The following is a 19985-nucleotide window of genomic DNA, read 5'->3' on the forward strand; positions in this document are numbered from 1 at the left end:
TCTACTTTTGTTACACCTTCTTACCTAGGGCAAGGCTGAGCTGGGCTTGTCTGCTCAACTCTGAAAAGCACCACGTGCAACCTGCTCCTTTCTCTTGCAAGCTTCAGCTGGCAGATTTACAGCAGCACAAGCAGTGCTAAGGAAGGATTGTACATCCATTTGTAACTGGGGTTCAGTTGAGATTTACATTTGGAGCAGGTATTTTAATCCCTCAGCTGCACACGAGGTGCACTCAGACTTACCACAATTGCTCTTTCCTCTGGTCAGACAAATACATTCGGGGAAATCATGTACATAAATCCATTCATTTATAGCATTTTTATAATCAGTTTTGCAGTCTGTCTCCCAGGACATACAACTCTAAATCTGAAGATTTGCTGTCCCTTAATCACCAAGGTTGAGGGACTGTATCTTGCTACAGGGGAAAACACGCGGCCAACAAACCTGATCCTGCTGAACTCATCCTGTCCTTTTGCTCCTCAACACACTCAGCCAAGTGCATTCAACATTCCGGCTAAAGCACAGCACCTGGCAACACATCCAGGGCTTGGGACCTGATTCCTGCTTTATTTCTAAGTATCAGCTGCAAAATTACATCCTAGGTCAATACATCCCAGGAGCAGAAAGAGCTCTGCAGTCCTGGTATTGTCCTTCCAGGTGAAGCCACCTCTCGCTGACCAGCCACATCTCTGAAATTACCAGCACCACCAGTTACAGTTTCTCAACTTTTCTCTCACCCTACAAGTCAGGAGAAGTAGTTGTGGGTGCTTCAAACACAGCTTTCCTCAGCCAGTGACCCCAAAGATTGACAAGAAGGCCCTGGGTGTCAGGGGGCAGTCCCACCATGCAGCTTTATGGCCCAGCACAGGAACAGCCCCACTCTAACATTCCCAGTCATCTTGTGGGCAGGTCCACCCATCTTCATCTCTCCATGAGGCTAGGGGAAAGCTCCGGGCGTTCTGAGCTTTTGGTCATGATTTGTTTTGCTGGCATTTTGTGCACTCTTAAGACATAAGCATGCCCAAGTGGCTGAGGAGCACATCCCAAAGCCATGCAGGCTACAGCAGCACTGTGCAGACTTGAGAAACACCAAGCTTATGAGTGAAGTGATGTGAACTGGTGTTGGGGAGTGACTAACAAACACACAGTGAGGAGAGTGCTGATATCCCATTGAATGCTCCATGGGACAATGGAAGGAGCTCTAAAATATATTTTACCTTTTTTATTTTTCCGGGTTCATTTAACATTTGCTTTTGGTCCAGGCTTGATTTGGGTCTGCGGGACAGACTCAAAGCTTTACAAAATCACTGGGACCTTTTCCCATGGTGCAAACTGGCTTTGTGATGGCCCCTTGAGGACCAGCACATTGCTCAGCTGCTCCTGCCCATGTGCACCACAGAAGCAGGCTGATGAGCTGCAGCCAAAGGAAAAAGTGCCTCCAGGTTCCTGCATGCAGAAGACATCAACCTTGGTTGCCTGCAGAGGTGTGCTCCTCTTCCAAAGCATCTCCCTCGAGCAACACCTGGGCCGAAACTGAGGATGCAAATTCAAATGCATTGAAGCAAACCAGAGTTTATTTAGCATTTATTACCCATTGTGTTGTGATATGTGGCTTCTTCTGTCTCTGTTTTGCTCTGGTAAACACAGACCTTTTATTTTTTTATTCTTTTTTTAATAAAATATATAAAACATTGTGCATTGCTATCCATAGGAAAATTGTAGTTTAACAACAACAACAAAAAGAATAAGGCACATTCCTGTGCAGCATCTTCAAATATATATATATATATATATTTAGAACAAAACAAAAAGAAAACCCTTTTCAACCTCTTTGAGGTTGTTAACTTCTCACCAGTCACTGACACATCTCTCATATTACCATCATTTCACTCACTGTTGGAGGTGTGTGGTGTTGTGTTTGACAGGGGCCAGCGAGGAGACCAGACTCAAAAAAAAACAAAACCAAAAATAGGATTTTATCCCTGAGGTGTCAGTAAAAAAAAAAAAATATATATATATAAATGTTCCCATTGAAAAGGAAGATGAAAAGACAGCCATAAATAACTGGATACACCATGGCAAACATCCAAGCACCGAGATGATTTCACGATGGAAGAATCTCCTCCCCTCCCCAACCCCCCAGTTCTCAACAAGTGATATTTGCCGTTGGGTTTTAATTAGGTTAATCTCATGGCTTCTCAAGTCACAAGACAACTGGTCAGGATGCACCTCCCCCTCCCTTCCCAAATCATCTTTCCAGATTTGTCATTTTGTTCCCAGTCCTCCCACAGTCCTCAGGAAAGGGAAACCAAAACCCCCTAAATAAACACCAACACCTCTACGACTTCTCTCCCCAGCCAAGGCAGGAGCACTCGCACCTGCCAAACGCCACGTCCCACACGGGCTGTCACTGTCACCTTCCTGCCTGCCACTCAGAACTGAAGTTGGCAGCTTTTGTAACCAGACAGTAGCAGTGAGGAGGGGTGACAACAATATGTCAGGGAGAAGGAGACTGGGAAAGCTTTATTGCTGTCCATCCGCGCCGCTCCGGGTAGCATGCCTGAAAGGAAAAGGGGAGACACCCCGGTAATACTCCTTCCCCCCCTCTCCTCTCTCACTTTTGGAGGAGCCTCAGGGGTGCAGGGCAGGATGGTTGGACCCCCCCGTCGCTCAGTAGTAGCGGTTGAGGCTCCTGGTGCCCGGGATGTCGGGCTGGCCGTTCATCCAGATCTCGCGGATGATGCGCTCCCGCTCCTCCAGCCGCTGCGCCCGCTCCAGCTCCTCCGCCGAGGTGAAGACGTTCATGTTCAAAGTCCTCTCGAACCGGCGGTGCCTGCGGGCGGACAGGTCCGACGTGGTGTCCGAATCGTCGTCGCTGTCGCTGCTGTCGCTGCCGCTCTCCCTCTCCCGAGGGGGTTTTTTGGCGGAGGAGCGCTTGCAGTCCGTCCGGCAGGAAACCTTCAGCACCAGGGCCAGCAGGGTCAGGACCAGCCCGATGCACACGCCCGACACGAAGTACAGGGCGGCCCGCTCGGGGTTTTCTGAAAGGGGAGAAAGAAACCCGGGCTGGAGAACAAACCTTGGAAGAACAAAGCACACACGGCTCCTCTGGGCATGGGTCAGACATGGGACGGGGGAGGGCAGAGCTTCTAATGGTTGCTTTTACTCCCCGAGCCCTCCTTTACCTCCTCTCCCCCGGAAAAACCAGGAAGGGAAATTGAAACCTGCTGCCAAAGCCTTGGCCCAGATGCAGCAGGTGGGTTCCCTGCGGTCATAGAATCATAGAATCATAGAATCATAGAATCCTAGAATCCTAGGGGTTGGAAGGGACCTCGAAAGATCATCTAGTCCAACCCCCCCTGCTAGAGCAGGGTCACCTAGAGCACATCACACAAGAACGTGTCCAGGTGGGTTTTGAATGTCTCCAGAGAAGGAGACTCCACAACCTCCCTGGGCAGCCTGTCCCAGGGCTCTGTCACTCTCACAGTAAAAAAATTTTTTCGTATATTCACCTTGAACCTCCTATGCTCCAATTTCCACCCATTACCCCTTGTCCTATCACTGGTCATCACTGAGAAAAGCCTGACTCCATGGCTTGGTCATGGCTTGGAGATGGCTGGAAAGGGAAGGAGCAGCCACAGAACTAAACGCGAACGCTGGCGGCTGCAGGGAGGAGCGGGGCTGACACCAGGGAGTCACAGCCACCTCTGTCATGTCCTCATCACTGTAAGAGGAACAAGGATGCTTACAAAGCTGGCTGTGCTCCCCACGCTGTGGCCCAGCTGAAACAGGAAGCCCTGCACTATGGAAAAAATGAGTATTATTTATTCATAGGTTGCATTTGCTTTTCTGGGGCAAATCATGCTGGCTCTTCTCCCAGACCACCAGAACGTGTCTCTGTGCTGCACAGGCATGGCTGGAGCCAGCACACCAACAGGGTGAGTCCTGCACAGCCACACTGCAGAGGTGATATAACAAGACTCCAAAGGATCCACAAAGTCCTTTAAACCAGATCAACTTGTTTATTTACTACTTCTTTTTTTTTTTTCCAGTTCATGGGACTACTTAGCAGGATAATCAAGGTAAAAAGTCCTCACTGTAGTTCCCCTGGGCTGAATCATCTCAGTTTGTAGGTATGCTGAATGGCTGAAGGTGAGCCAAGAAGTGTCAAGGCAAGCTTTACTTCACTGAGTCTGCTGAAGTTCTGAGTTCAAAGTTGGAGTCAGCTCCTCAGATCAGTCATATTCCCTTGAACTCAGTGATGGAGCAGAAACAGTTCCCACCAGCCGAGATCCTGACATAATAGCTGGGGAGGGACTTTTGACCAGGTGGTGTAGTGAGAGGACAAGGGGTAATGGAAGAGCAGAGATTTAGATTTGACATTAGGAAGAACTTCTTCATTATTAGGGTGGTGAAACACTGGAAGAGGTTGCTCAGGGAAGTTGTGGAAGCCCCATCCCTGGAAGTGTTCAAAGGCAAGTTGAATGAGGCCCAGAGGAATGTGATCTAGTGGGAGGTATCTCTGCCAATGCAAGGGAGGTGGAGCTAGATGATCTCTAAGATACCTCCCAACCCAAACCATTCTATCATTCTATGATTCCATGATTCCATGACTCTATGATTTTATGATCCTTGAACAAGTCAAAAAAATAGAGGAGAGAACTACAACAGCAGTTGGAACGTCAAGTGAGACCAAAGCTAAGGTGTTTGGACAAAAGTGAGACAGCAAAATCTAAAGGTAGAGGAGAAGACATCAGAGCAGCCATGAAGGATGTTCCAATGGCTCTTGTAGAAGTGTGGCTGAGTGAAATCCTGGCTCCAATCAAGGTTGTGGCAACTCTGAACTCAGTGGGCGGAACTCAAACCTGCAATCCTGCTTGTGCAGTAGCAAAGCTGCTGCCCAACTGGTACAGTGTGAAAAGTAAAGAAGTTGCCTACATTTCAGAGATTTGAAAACCTCAAGAAAAGTAGTCACCTTCTGACAGCACTTTATACCTGTGCAGTATAACTCAGGAGAGTAATTGTAAAGCTGCCTTTGCAAGCAGGCCTGAAGAGGGCTCTTAGGACACTCAGAGTGTGGAAGCATGAGAAGAACAAAGAAGCAGAACAGGCCTGTTTGTCCTGGAAGGTGCCTGACCCACTCTGGCTCTGCTCTGCCTGGCTGACAGGATGCCAGGCACACTTTCCTGCACAATGTTCCTGCACACACATGGGCTTGATTTGGTTGCATTAGTTCCACTGCTCTCTCTTTCAGAGCAACCCATTAAAAAAAACATAGATTGGAGCCTGGGATGCTGACACATGCAGTTACTCTTTCCCCCTTTTTGACCATGTCCTGCCTTTCCTTTCTCCTCCACACTTCTTTTTCCATGCTACTGTATCCAGCTCATGAGCAAGCTGCACCTTGACTGCCACTTAAGCAACCATTTTTCATCCCGTGCTTGTTTGTGTAGGCCTTCATGCAGTGTGATGGCTGTAATTGAATCTTGGGGCTCCAGTGGCATTTATGAGCTCCTACAGCTACTCTGTCAACATCTGAGACACTGTCTGGACTTCCTCACTGAGCTGTAACCCTACGTTCAACTGCAGTCTTGGCATTTATCATACGCACAATCCACAAGCACAGCAACATCTCTTTTTTTCACAGCAGAAAGAGCAACTTAAGCTAAAAACCATGGGCTCTGCTTTTTCTCAACAGAAGCAGCCAAGTCATAGGCTAGATTGGGGAGTTTGACAGTTGATGGGTGATTTTGAGAGCCTCCCCCAATGCATTTGCTACTTACAAGGACCAAAAAGGAGCACCCTCTTCAACAAATGGATGCTCAGCATCTTCCAGAAACTCAAAGGTGGCTCAGATTCATCATTGCAACTCCTCAAAACCCTCATTACAGTTGAAAAAAAGAACTCTTTAAAAGCGTATGGTCATCAGGAGCAGGAGCTAACATGATTTTGATATGTGTTGATGTGTGTGTGTAGTATGTTGTACCCTTTAACACATGGATTTTGACCAGTGTAGCTTTTTCTTCCACTGCTGTGGCTGACAGCCCAGAGATGTGTTTTTCTCCTAAACTTCTAGCAGGATCCAGTTGCCGTCAATCTCTTTAGCTGGGGTTACCTTTCCCTTTCCTGGTATTTCTCCATCTGGACTGAAAGCATTGATGAAAATGTCATTGATTCAAGCCTGAATTTAATCCATGCAGAAAAAAAGATATATGCCTTTTATAACCCTCTATACAAAAGCCACCATTTTCTAGGCGCTCAAACGGGCCAAAAATTAGAAACACATTTTATTTTGTTTCTCCAACCAAACCAGCAGCAATTACAAAGCCTGTTTCCTGAGGGTTAACAATCTCCTGGGAGCATCAGCCCAGACTGCCATTAATTCCCCAGGAAATGCCCCAGGCCAAGGTTGTTATTGCTATTATAATAAATTGTTTCAATAAATAAAAACCAACCTAGGCATTAACGCTGCTGGCTTCCTGTGATGGCTTTATGCATTCAGAAACCTCAGTGGGGAGGGAAATTTCAGAGGGCCTCAGTAAAAGGTTCAGCATCAAGCAAGGCCAGACAAACAGTAGGAGCAAAATCTTCTAGGGAATTTACAGTTAGCCCACAGGCTGCTGAAATCCCCTGGTAGAACAGAGGAAGCTCTCCAGGAGCCCCTTATTAATAAGGCTCAGGCCAAGCAATCTAAAAGTTGGAATTATCTCCCCCGGGTTGTTGTTTGGAAGTCCCATGTTAATAACTTGGCAGCAAAGCTTTGCCTGTGGAAGAATAGAAGAGGGATTTGTGGAGGTTTCCCTCCAACTGCTTCAGTCTGAAAGCAACAACAAAATTGGAATAAGTCACTGGAAGTGCTCTGATACAATTCGAACATTTAATATTTATATAACCACCAGGGACGGTTCTGGTCTTGCTGGTAAACTTTGACTGCAAAGACAGTTCCAGCTGTCACTGAGACTGGTGAAGTCTTTCCAAACACTCAAGACAGGTTTTGGAACAGGTCTATGACACATAACAGATCTGTGGTCTGTGGGCAGAGTTTGCATTTAATTAAAAAACTAATTCTATAAAGAAAATCAGCTTTAAAAGTCTTTTGCAGGACTGAACTCTAAATAATTTATTAATTTTTTTGATCAGCTGATAAATTCACTCCTCATTGACATCATACTCTTTCCCCCTGTTTCTGAAGAAATGCTGTTTTCAAGGTTCTGGGAACTGGGATAGGACTAACATCTCACTGGCTTTGGTACTGCTGACCACGATGATATCTGCAAACAGGTTTGATGGTGGAAATCAGCACTCCTGCAAAGAGGCTTTGCATCCTGCCACGCTGGGATTTTTCAGTTCTCAGTAGAAACATTCCCAGCTTTTCTATGGGAACATCCAACAAAAAGTTGGTAGAAATGAGCATAGAGGCTTTAGCTAATACTGCCCAGTCTCCCCTCTGTGCACCGCAGGTCTCCACATGTGGAAGTGACTGAGCCTGCAGACTTCCTCTGCAGCTGTCCACCAAAACCTGCCATATTGTGCACAAAATGTGAACACCACTGAGCACAGAGGCCTTACCACAAATTTGTGGATGCCCTCCCCAGACTAATAGACATCCCACTGCTAGGAGGCAGGAAAAGTAGTAGAGTGGGTCAACCTTTCAAGCATGCATTTTACCCATTAAATACCAAGGGCCCGTAGCTTCTTTTACCAGGAGTGGATCTGAGAGTATACACCATGTTCTGCCCCAACAGAAAAAGCATCTTTACATGTTGCCCCTGCCTATTTACTATTTTTTTCTTGAAAAAAAGTTGTGCTTTGAACCAACTCATCAGCACGGGGAAGCCCTAAATAGAGCACTTTCAGTCTGCAGAGTTTACCTTGGGGATGTTTTCAGTCTTAGGAAACAGAGCAGTTCTTGCACTAGTATTCCTCTTTGGCACCAAGGCTGTGGTCAGGAGAGGTGGGAAGATGTGTGAACCAGAACCAGGCCTCCCTGGCTGCCTGATACCCTGTGTCTCCAGAGCCACTATAATGGCTCCTCTATGGATACCAACAACTGCTGTGGCTTAAACCACCTTCAGGGTCCAAAACTGGAGTGACCACAAGAATTTCCAACAGTTCTGCTGCTCAAAACATGCAAAATGAAGCGGGGAAGGTGTGTGGGGGGGTGGCTTTGCAGTGCTCTAGTTTTGTGCAGCCTTGTGACACGGCTTGTCTTTGAACTCATAATCTAAAACCTCATCATATTCACGTGTAACAAAATAAATCACTTCAAATCCATCCTCTCCACTAAAACCAGAGGGCTAAATTCCACCCAGCAGATAAAAGTGGTCTAGGGCACCTGCTGTTTCAATCCAGGGGGCAGCCATCAAGTATTTCTTAAAAATATTGAACAGATCTGTCACTGAGACTAAAACTCATCTAACAGCCACGTTTATGTGCAGTGAAAAACTTGGGCAACAAGCTCCTGAACTCATCACTGGAAACCAAAGCTGTGAGGTCTGAGTTTTACCTATTTGACATCCAGAAGGTGTGAACACATCACAAGGAGACCACCTAATTAGAGGTCAAGTAAAGAGCACAGCAACAAGACAGTTAAAGCCCTCCTTATTTATTATTTGTGCTACAGTAAAATCTGGAGGCTCCTGCCAAGACTGACACCTCATGAAGGGCATGAATTGAGGCCTTGTGCCCTACAAAATGGGTCAAAGAGTTCTGCTGTGGTAAATGGCAGAAAAGTCCATGGGGCATAGTCAGCAGCCCTGAATCCTAATCCAAGCTGCACCTGGCCATAAACCCTACAACTTTCTGCTGCCCATTACTTTTCAGATGGGGAAAATAACATTAACAGCATTTTGTTTTATAGTAAGGTTGGGAATGAAGGCATTTTCATGTCAAAAACTGGCACCTGTAAGTAAGAGGGAGGAGAAGACTCCTCAATCTTCCCTTGGAGAAACCCATGCCAGAAAAAAAAATATATCCTGCTCAGGTATCTTTTGAGAAAGGCACTACTAATTCCACTTGAGCTGCCTGCTTCTTGAAGGTGTCATGAAAAGATGGATCTTGATGTCACCATTGGATGTGCAGGAGGGGCAGAACTCTAGATTCACCATTCATGGACCTTTAAGAAGGACCCACTACTAAACATGCAGAAACACTCTTACTAATCTACCCAGCGATTCCAAAATGCAAAGCCCAAGTTAGCTGTTCCAAATCCAAATGCTTGTTTGTAGTAGCATGGTGGTACCTCAGCAAGAGCAGGGCACCAAGAACAAATCAGTATTTAATGAAGTAGCAAGACTCAGTGGCACACACACATGAAAAACTAGATCACAAAAAACTGCATTTTTAGTCTTATGGACCTCAGTGCTACAGAACAGCAGGACTGCATTACAGGGGTGCTAGCAGACTGGCTGTAGCACACAGAACTACCAGGAGCACACAGTAAAAGAGCAACACATTAGTATTACCAGCAAGGTCATATTGCTTGGTAATAAGCATTGCAAGGTAATAAGCATAAAAACTGTTCATTGTACAAATGGAGAACAATCTGCAATCCCATAAGCAAAAGTTACCACAAACAGCATGTCCTGCCTCAGGAGACTAGTTACACAGAAAATGGGGCCCTCCTTCTGAGGAAAGAAGCCAAGATTGGCCTAAAATGTGCTGAATTATTGTATCTGATGCTATTCAGCCAATGCTCCTCTGGTTTGGGTTAGTTTCTCCAACTCTGCAGGCAATCCCTACAGCTGACAAGGTCCTTCTACACTGTATCAGCTGTCCCTACTGTAAATGTTTGTATCAATGGTATTGACCCCAACCACTCACTTGGGCACACAGACTTTATTTCAACTTTTAAAGTGAATCTTATTGGAAGACTGCTCCCCTGCTACTTGAAAGATACACGTGGGTGAAAGATAAATTGTGATCCAAGGAAATCTTATTCTAAACTAGATTTAAATATACAATTAGGCAGCCTCTCAAGTTACTTCATCTTCACACTCCTACTGAAGATAAGCAAAATTCTCTCAAGCAGGGTAATGATCTGAGTGCTGCTTATTTTCCAAATTAAAGGACAACAAGCTTGCCTCTCTAATGAGCCAGGCTTTGATCTCCAGGAAAATGGAGCATTAGGAATAATACCTCATGTAATATTACATTGAATTTAACTTCAGAGGGCAAATCCAGAGGAAACCAGAGCACAATAAACCCTGTTATATACTGTCTGCTAGAGCTGCCCTGGTCAGGTCTTCCGAGGGGAAATTTGCTGAGAGATTAACGAAAAACATAAAGAGTTCAGAGAAAGCAGATTTAGCCCCAGGTGTCTGTGACATGTAGGCTCAGTTGAGGGTCTACAAAGAGCTTAGGAGAGCCCAGAGAGATGGCAGCCATAGGACCTACCTGTGACAAAGGCATATGCTGCTAGGATGTTGCTGAGCAGTGCCATCTCGGTGCTGACGCCCACGGGCTCCATGCTGCTGTTGAGCGCCGGCGGTTGTGTCTCATCCACAGGGAGCAGGAAGGGGGGGTTGTCTAGAGGGTAGAAGGTGGCTGATCTCCCTTTCTTCTTCTCTGCTTTGAAACAGAAAGAGAATGAGGAATGAGACACATACCTCAGCCCTGTCCCTGCCCTATTCCTACCAGGTCTGGATCTGCATTCAGGAATCCGCAGCTGCTCAACAGCAAGTCAGTTGCCCTTTTTTGGGGGGCCACTAAAACCTTCTCAGGTAGCTTCAGCTGAGCACATACCCTGTCTGCATTCAGGGAGCATCTTCTCTCCTCTGTCTCCTGCTCTTTCATGGCACCACTTAGACACACCCACCTACACTACAGCAAATATATAATCAGGTTTCTTTTCTCTTATGTAAATCAAAGGAGCCTGTATCAACACTGGGCTCAGCTAAGCTTGTAATAAGGAATGGAAAACACAGGCAGAGCCAGCAACCTCTGCCAGTGTCTTGCTGTAGTGATCCTTCCACACCTGGCAAACAGACATTCTTTCACTCCAGCCTTCTTGGGGAAGGGCAGACCTGAGTTTATGACTTCCTTCAGAAGTCTGCTCGTATTGTGTTTCACCCAGACACCATTTCCCCTTTGGAGAGGTGAGTGAACATGGGTTAATGATTTGATTTTATTTGTTGAAGAGTGAAGCTAAGGAGGCAGCTAATTCCAGGAGGCTCAAAGAGACCCTTTCAGACCTTATCAGCTCACAGCTGAGTGCTCCCTGCACCTTGATCTGCAGGCAGACTCCCCCACTAGCCACAAAACACTAATTCTTTTAAACACTCCAAAAGGCAGTGCCCAGGATCCAACTCCATCACTCATGTGATTGTTTACCTGTAGCTATTACAGCTTTTCAGCCTCCTTTCCCCGGGAGCCTGGTTCTGTCCAAAAGCAAGCAGCACACTGTAGAATCACAGACTTGAACCTGGCTTCCACTTCTCTGCAGGTATGAAATTTAGGAAGCTCTCAGGTCCATCTCTGACAACACTATCAGTGCCAGGCAAGCCAAGGCACTCTGACAGCAGCCATGAGGAGAGATGGTCTGTGCTCTCTGGCTGCTGGATTCATCTCTCTTCCCTGCAAACCTGGCAGGGTGAGATGTCACGTTCAGCTTCCCGCTGTGCGTGCCAGGAAGCAGCTCAGCCCAGGGAAGCAGTAGCAGGATCTGAAGGGTGTCAGAGAGAACAGGTAATACTGGATGGAGAGGGGCTGAGTGCACAAACGTGCGCGCAGAGGTGCCGACTCCTCATCTGCCTCAGAGGAGAAGCAGCTGGGCTGGATGTCTTGGCATGGCTGTAAGGGATCAGCCCCAAGGCTGTATCTCTGCCACTGAATAGCTGCATGGCCTTGGGAAAGCCACGTTACAAGCTACCAAGGTATTCATCACTGGCCCTGAAGCAGTTTTCAAACATGAGTGCCTGAGTGGCAGATCCAAAAGGGAAAAATATCCCAAGAACCTCTTGCTTTAAGAGAATGGAGGTCACTGAAGATCAGTTGTATAAATGGAGGCACTGGGCACAGAGGGTGTAGGTCACATTCAGCAGGAAATCAATAGTAAAGCTGTAGAAAATCTTTCCATTTAGATGTAGGCATCAATGTACCTTCTAATCTTTCCTTTATTCTCCCTGTCTGGCAAATCTGTCGGTACAAGTGGTTGGATTTTTCTCTACCACTGTCCCTGTAAAGAAATTCATTGAAGCAGGGTAAAATTTTCATTTCTAAAAACTGAACCTAAAAACCGGATACTTCAAGTAGCACTGTTCATCTGAACTGAAGCAACTGATTCCTGCTACTAGCCAACAGATCCTAAAGAGTCATTCAGCTCTCCCCATAGCAGACACTTAAAGCTTGATGTATCTGCTCATACACACACATCTAAGACAGCCTGGGGTCAGAAGGACATCACCCCAGAGATGGCAGGTATGATAAGAGATGTAGGGGAAACTCTCAGCCTTCTAGGTGAATGCCCAGGTTCATCTCAATTGACACATTTATGTGGGGGTAACTTAATCCTGCCCAAGACATCTACATACTGAATCTGGCTCTGAAATAGTAAATCTAAAATCCCTTTACAGTCAGTGAAAAGGAAGAGCACCACCAAGTATCTTCCAGTACCTGATGGGCCTACAGGAAAGCTGGGGAGGGGCTTTTCACCCAAGAGAGCAGTGATAGGAAAAGGGGTAATGGTTTTAAATTGAAAAGAGGGTAGATTTAGGTTAGACATCAGGAAGAAATTCTTCACCACGAAGGTAGTAAGGCTCTGGAATAGGTTGCCCAGGGAGGTCGTGGATGCCCCCTCCCTGGAAGTGTTCAAGGCCAGGTTGGATGAGGCTTGTGCAGCCTGGTCTGGTGGGAGGTGTCCCTGCTCATAGCAGGGGGGTTGGAACTAGATGATCTTTGAGGTCCCTTCCAACCTTAACCATTCTATGATTCTATGATGCAACCTCATCTGTTTCATAACTGCTGAGATAGATGGCTCCAGCTTCCTCCTAGGTCTTTGAGAGTTTTCTACAGCTCTGCATTTCAGTCCAGTCCATGTGGCTGGACTGTGGCTGCCCAGAGCTGGCAGGATGTGGACCTGGGGGCTCTGCGCCTCACTCTGTTTATCATGTCCAGTTCTGGGTTAGTGACAACCCACCTGCCCCTCACTGTCAATACATTCATGGCACCTCACAAGGACTGAGGTTTAAATTGTACTTTTATTGGAGGCTTCCCTGTGCATGTGTTAGATCCAGCAGAAAAGCCTCAGATGGACAGATGGACACCACATCTGTCGGGTATGGGGCACCCCTTGTAAAACCATGCATGTGCTAATGGTGTATTTAGGAGACAGAGTAAGGCACAACTCATCTCGTGTCAGATGTAAAAATAATCCTTTCCCCCAACCCCCCCAACCCCCATCTCCAACTTGTACAAAGAACAGATGCAATCAAACAAGTTTTAAAATGAATAGTCTTCTGTATATACTATAGTCTGGCAAAGAGCACCACAAAACCACAGAACTGGTTTTGTCATCTGCAGGATTGTACAAGTACAGACAGGGAAGACAGAAAACAACTGGAGTTATGCAGAGGGGGAAAAACAAACACACACAATTTCCACACACTGCTATCCTGTGTGGTTCCCTGGTCTGCCACTCATCCCAGGATGGTATTAAAAGACATCCCCTTTCCTCCTTGCTAGTTTGAAGACCTTGTCTATACCTGGACCTTGACAGCTCATCTACTGCTGGTTTTCTCCTCACCACCCTTTCTTAGCTGTTCCCAGTCACTTGAGCAGTTTCCTTGTGACTTTACACCAAAGCTGAGGAAAACTGTTTGAGCTAGCAATAGACTTGCCCAACAAGACCATTTAAGCATAGGAACAGTAGCTCATGATGCCAGGCTGACCTTTACAAAATAGTTTTAACTAAAAAAAAAAAAACAACAACAACAACAAAAAAACCTAGAAGGGAGATTACAGAAAGGTCCAAATATTTCCTTTCGGTATTTTTGGAACATTCTTTTAGCTTTTAACTTCAAAATGACATCTTTGTTTGAAAAGTAGTGCATGTTTTTAAAACGAAGGAATAAACAATGTGAAAACTAAACAAAAAAGTGTCATTTGTAGAAATGAAATGTTTAAATGAATGAAAATGAGTTCAGGAATTTTTTTTTTCTTGCTTAAAAGAATAACCAGGATCACAAAATTCATTTTGAGGTGACTTAAAATCCTTTTCCTTGACGATTTTTCTGTAAGGCCTCCAAACTGACAAATCAGTTATTGCTGACTCTTTATTATCTGTGGGTTGATTATCCAAACTGTGGATTAACCTTGGCAGGAACACAAAGTAGCTCTGCCCATACCCACCCCAGAGCTGAATCTCTTAGAGCACAGGCTGGGAATTTCAGAAGCAATGTCACATACTACCTCCTGCATGTTGGGAAACACAATGCAAAACCACCCACTAACCCAATATCTGCTCACCTGTGCTTTCCTTTATTCAGGTACCATCCCTTCCTCCTACTCACCTATCCCTATAGATGACTAAGATTTGATTTGATTTATGTCTCTTGACTTTGCATTTTATGAAAATAGAATCAGATTTCAAAGCTCAGCTGGAATCTTCTCTGTCTCCTGTGAGGAAGATCTACTGTCTCTGTCCTGTTTTTTTTCCTTTGCCACTGTATTAGACAGGTCTACAAAGCATTTCTGTGATGAGTTTTGACATGCATGGCCATGGCTGCTATTTCAAGAAACCCTGTGAGTTTCACAGTTCACTTTAGTCTGTCATTGGTCCCATCTTGAAGTTTCTCCTGACTGTGACAAGGATGGGATTTGGGAACAACATAGAAAGCCAGATAAGGGGAGATAGAAGGGAACAGTTACCACAGTACAGTGAGGCCAATATTGCAACAGTCACAGCTACCTGGGAGAGCACGGCCTATGTTGGAAGGAGAGACATCAGAAAGGAACACGTTGTCCCCTATAATATTGGGATCAAACACCCTTGGCTGCAGTGGAAAATGTGGCTTCTGATATCTTTGGTAATTGCTTGATCTTGGCTGGGTTTCATGCAGAAGTTTCCTTGGAACTGAAAAAGAGGAGTAAGAAGAGAACAGTTGTTAGAGTGAACTATCTCATCTGGTCAGAAAGAATTCATGGAATCATCATAGAATCATAGAATGGTTTAACCTGGAAGAGACCTTAAAGATCATCTAGTTCCAAACCCCCTGCATGGGCAGGGACACCTCCCACTAGATCAGGTTGCTCAGAGCCCCGTCCAACCTGCCCTTGAACACCTCCAGGGATGGAGCATCCAGAGCTTCTCTGGGAAACCTGGGCCAGTGTCTCACCACTCTCACACTAAAGAATTTCCTCCTAATGTCTCACCTAAATCTACTCTTTTCCAGTTTTGATCCATTACTCCTTGTACTCACTCTACAAGCTCTTGTAAAAAGCCCCTCCCCAGCTTTCCTGTAGCCCCTTCAGGCACTGGAAGGTGCTCTAAGGTCTCCCTGGAGCCTTCTCTTCTCCAGGCTGAGCAGCCTCAACTCTCTCAGCCTGTCCTCATAGCAGAGCTGCTCCAGGCCTCGGATCATCTTTGTGGCCTTTCTCTGGACTTTCTCCATGAGCTCCATGTCCTTCTTATGTTGGGGGCTCCAGGACTGGACACAGTACTCCAGGTGGGCTCTCATGAGACCCTAGTAGAGGGGGAGAATCCCGTCCCTTGCCCTGCTGGCCACACTTCTTTTGATGCAGCCCAGGACACAACGGCTTTCTGGGCTGCAAGGGCACACTTATCACATTATGCAACATGCTCAGCTGGCACTTAACCACTCCATGTGCAGACCAAAGAGATACTCATTTGTCACTGTGCTGAATGCCTCCAAGTGCCAGCACAAAGTCAATGAGAAAATGCTGGAAACTATAACATTATTAAGGTAGTGTTTATTTACAATCAAGCTTTGAGACAATACCAAGGGGCAGATTCAGGCAGCTTATTTAGACACCATCTTAGAAACTGAGATGCCCAGTAAGTCAGGCTTTGGCCTCAGCCCTAAGCTCCAGAGTACTCCAGGTAGACACCCCTGTTCTTAGCAGGATAGAGGGCTGGGCAGGATGTCCATATCAATGGGGACTATCAGGTGTGCCTGAATTGCTGCCTCTCTCTAGGCAACAAATTGCTGGCTCAAGACTGCACATAAGAAGTTTCTGTCCACTCTGGTATCACAAAACCAGCTGCTGGAGGATGTTCTTCTTGTGAAATTATAAAGCTTAAGTCATCCACGACAGAAGTGGGAAACCCCATCTGTAAGAAACCCTCCCCATCCAGTGAGATCTAAAATACACTGTTCTCCATTGGGCTTTAGGCTGTAATTAAGCTGAGAAAGGCCCATTCTCCATTCCCACCATCTTGAGAAGACTCAGCTAATCCCTCCTGTTCTTTATATTTTGTCATACACAGTGTTAGCAATATGCAGGAGAGGTAGATTAGTATGTGACAGTTTTGCCAAGACATCTATGGTCTCTTCTTTGGACCAAACCATGCCTTAGTAAGAAAAGTATTTTCTCCTCCTTGATGTTGCAAGGCCAGCTCTTCAGCTGTACATCCAGGTAAAGAAATCACTCATAGAATCATAGAGAGGTTGGAAAGGACCTTAAAGATCATCTAGTTCCAACTCCCCTCCATGGGCAGGGACATCTCCCACTAGATCAGGTTGCTCAGAGCCCCATCCAACCTGGTCTTGAACACTTCCAGGGAGAGGGCATCTACAACTTCCCTGGGCAATCTGTTCCAATGTCTCACCACCCTCATAGCTACTGTAGCTACTTCAGAGTACACCCACTGAAGATGAATCCACACAATAAACTCACTAATTATCTCTGCAGGGACAAAGCAACACGGTGTTTGTGGGGCTGCACCAGTTTGCAGCCTCAGTCTGAAGTGATTTCAGAGCAAAACACCTTTCCATACAAAGAGAAAAAAAAAACATAAACAGGCCATTCTACTCAGAAACTAGAGGAACAGAGTGATGAAAGATAAAATAGAGACATTAAAATTAAAATATCTATTTTCCCAGTCATGGACTGGATACTAACATATACATAAAAGCACCATTTCGTCCTTGCAGGCAGCCAAGACTAATGAGTTAAAGACACTGACTACTGAGAACTAGGCACAAGTTCATTAGACCCACAGAAACACCAAGAGAAGACTTCTGGGATGCTCAGCTCTGCTTTCTCCAAGTCTAACAACTGCCTCTATTCTCCCAAGCAAGTTGCCACCTCCTAGTGCCTCAGTTTCCCCACTGCTCTGTTGCTGATGCTTCTATCTCTCATCTCCACTCTTCACAGGGGCATGAAGAAGCATAATTAAAAATGCAAAGCACGTTGAAATCCTTGGCACAAGCATGAAGGAGGACTTGGAAAGAGTGCAATCCTGGAGCAGAAAGGAAATTCCTGCCTGCCCCCTGCAGCTAATCAGCTGCCAAGCTGGAGCATAAGATTTAATCACGCCCATTAATTTGCCTGCATAACTACAAATATTACTGGTGGGGAAATGGATCCAACCACTTTGTTTACATTGTGTTCAACTTACTGTCTTTGCTGAAGCAAAGAAAATTGTAACTCTGATTATTGACTGACCTTCTATATTAGGCTGACAGGATATCAGCACTGGAGTTCTCACATTATTAGTAGAGCTATGCTAGGTCAGGAAACAGACATAAAAACCCCACAGCTTCTGAATATCAAAGAGCTGGCACAGCAGCTTCTAATGAAACCTGAATTGGCAGCTCTCCTCTGATGAGAAGGCAGCAAAAGAAACACATGCCCTGTTAGGAACCAGACAGAAGTAAGGGGGATACCTGTGCCAGAGAAATACCAGAAAGCCTGAGGAGGAGGTGGGTAGAAAAGAGATTATCCTACAAACCTCATGGTCATGCAGAATTGCAGTTCTGGGCACATCACTTGAGGCACCCAAAGGGACACAATATTCAGAGGAGATAGGGCTCAGTACCCTCCAAAACCAGAATCATAGAATGGATAAGGTTGGAAGGGACCTTAAAGATCATAAGGTTCCAACCTCTCTAAGGGACACCTCACACTAGACCAGGTTGCACAAAACCTCATCCAACCTGACCTTGAACACCTCCAAGGAGGGGACATCCACAGCCTCCCTGGGCAACCTATTCCTGTGCCTTCCTGCCTTTGTGGTGAATAATTTCTTCCTGATGTCTAACCTAAATCAACCTTCTGGAAGCAAGTTAGGTTAGAGATTAGGAAGAAATTATTCACCACGTAAGGCACTGGAATAGGTTGCCCAGGAAGGTCGTGGATGCCCAGGGAGGTTGTGGCTGCCCCCTCCCTGGAGGTGTTCAAGACCAGGTTGGATGAGGCTTGTGCAGCCTGGTCTAGTGGGAGGTGTCCCTGCTCATGGCAGGGAGGTTGGAACTAGATGATCTTTGAGGTCCCTTCCAACCCAAATCATTCAATGATTCTATGATTAAAATTTGTAATCATAGGTCATCTCCTGCATGTGAACCTAGGACTTTTCCTTTGCACAGGATCATTCTTCTCTGGACTCCAAAAACATCTTGAGGACATTTTGCCAGGAATGGCCTATCTTCACAAAGAGTAAATAGAGTGATGGCACACAGCAAGTCTGTTCTTTTTCTAGTTTATATGATGCTAAACCAACACACAGCTTAGACAGCTTGATTTAGAAAGACAGTAAAAATGGAAAGACTTTTTCAAGTTTGAAACACCTCTCAAATTCCAGTTAGCTCCTGTGTGGCAGCCAGCTCCACAAGAAAGATTAAATACCTGGTTCCTTTGAAATACCCTCCTTACATTCTCTGGAGAGGAGTGCATCTGACACAAAGCATAGCAAGAACTGAAGCAAGGTGTCAAGAAAAGTTATTTATGATTAAAACCACCAGAAAAAAAAAAAAGTACCTGGGATTTTAGTCTTATCTCAGCATTAAGCACAGAAATCCTGGTAGGGAAGGGCTGGCACTTGGCCTCCTCTGCTCAATCAAGCAGAGAATTTAAAGGAACTCAGCAGAACAAATGATATATTTGCCCAGAGAAGCTGTGGATGCCTCCTCCCTGGAAGTGTTGAAGGCCAGGCTGGATGGGGCTTTGAGCAACCTGGTCTAGTGGGAGGTGTCCCTGCCCATGCAGGGGGGTTGGAACTAGGCAATCTTTAAGGTCCCTTCCAACCCAAACCATTCTATGATTCTATAATATACGTGGACAAAGGGGAAGAAACAGGGACTTCAATGAATCAAAGCATTAACACACCTGACAGTCAGGAGCCTCACACCTTAAAATACACATGAGGAATGAGCTGAGATCATCTGAAAGAGAGAAGATGAGGAGTTCTTGGGACCTCTGGGAACCATCGGCCTCTCAGAGGGTAAAAATCAGCACTGAGATGTGGGTACTTATTCTAATGATAAAATTCTCTGGTAGCTTGGGCTGGGCAGCTGAGCAGTACAGGCCAAGTTATAACTTTCAGGATGCCCAGCTCTGCTCTGCCACCCACCCCAGGGTCCAGCTCAGGCATCACCACATGGACTTGGCATGAGCCAGAGTGCACACTGGAGAGCAAAGTGTTGCAGCTGCAACACTTCGTGAAGGCACCTGCAGAAGGCACTTCTAGGTTATAAACTTGCAAGGGAGTTCTTGGCTCAGCAGGTTCCCTCCTGGGCCATCACAGCCCTTCAAGCCTTTACATAACCTCTCTGTGTCTATAAGCAGTCCTGCCTACCAGCTCCCATACTCATCGCTCTGAATCAACATCACGCTGCCAATAATTTACACCAGCTCCCAACCCAAGACCTGCATTGCCCATTTGCAATGATATCATGGTATCACTCCCACAACAAAACCTCACTGCCACTGCCTGCCAGCCTCCCCCCTGAGGGAGCAGAAGCAAAGGAAAATCAAAGCTAGAGTTTGCTCTCACTGGCAGAACAGACCCACCAGATCCGGGTACCAGC

The 19985-nt window shown here is 46.0% G+C and overlaps 1 protein-coding gene across 2 annotated transcripts in view; it reads right to left on the reverse strand.

Moving 5' to 3' along the window:
• Window positions 1-1625: 1625 nt before the first annotated feature.
• Window positions 1626-19985, reverse strand: part of EVA1A (eva-1 homolog A, regulator of programmed cell death) — a 203823-nt gene continuing 185463 nt past the window's right edge. Inside the window, exons 6-8 of one of the 2 annotated variants that reach the window (XM_051613652.1) lie at window positions 14906-15070; window positions 10396-10569; window positions 1626-3041 (exon numbers count right to left, since the gene is read on the reverse strand). In XM_051613652.1, the coding sequence (XP_051469612.1) occupies window positions 2671-3041; window positions 10396-10569; window positions 14906-15070 (710 nt within the window). In that variant the 3' untranslated portion in view covers window positions 1626-2670. Of the gene's footprint in view, window positions 3042-10395; window positions 10570-14905; window positions 15071-19985 lie in introns of those variants that run through there. The other variant, XM_051613653.1, reaches the window with a different exon arrangement.

The sequence above is a fragment of the Apus apus genome, chromosome 3, assembly GCF_020740795.1.
Source record: "Apus apus isolate bApuApu2 chromosome 3, bApuApu2.pri.cur, whole genome shotgun sequence".
In the NCBI taxonomy this organism is placed as follows: Eukaryota; Metazoa; Chordata; class Aves; order Apodiformes; family Apodidae; genus Apus; species Apus apus.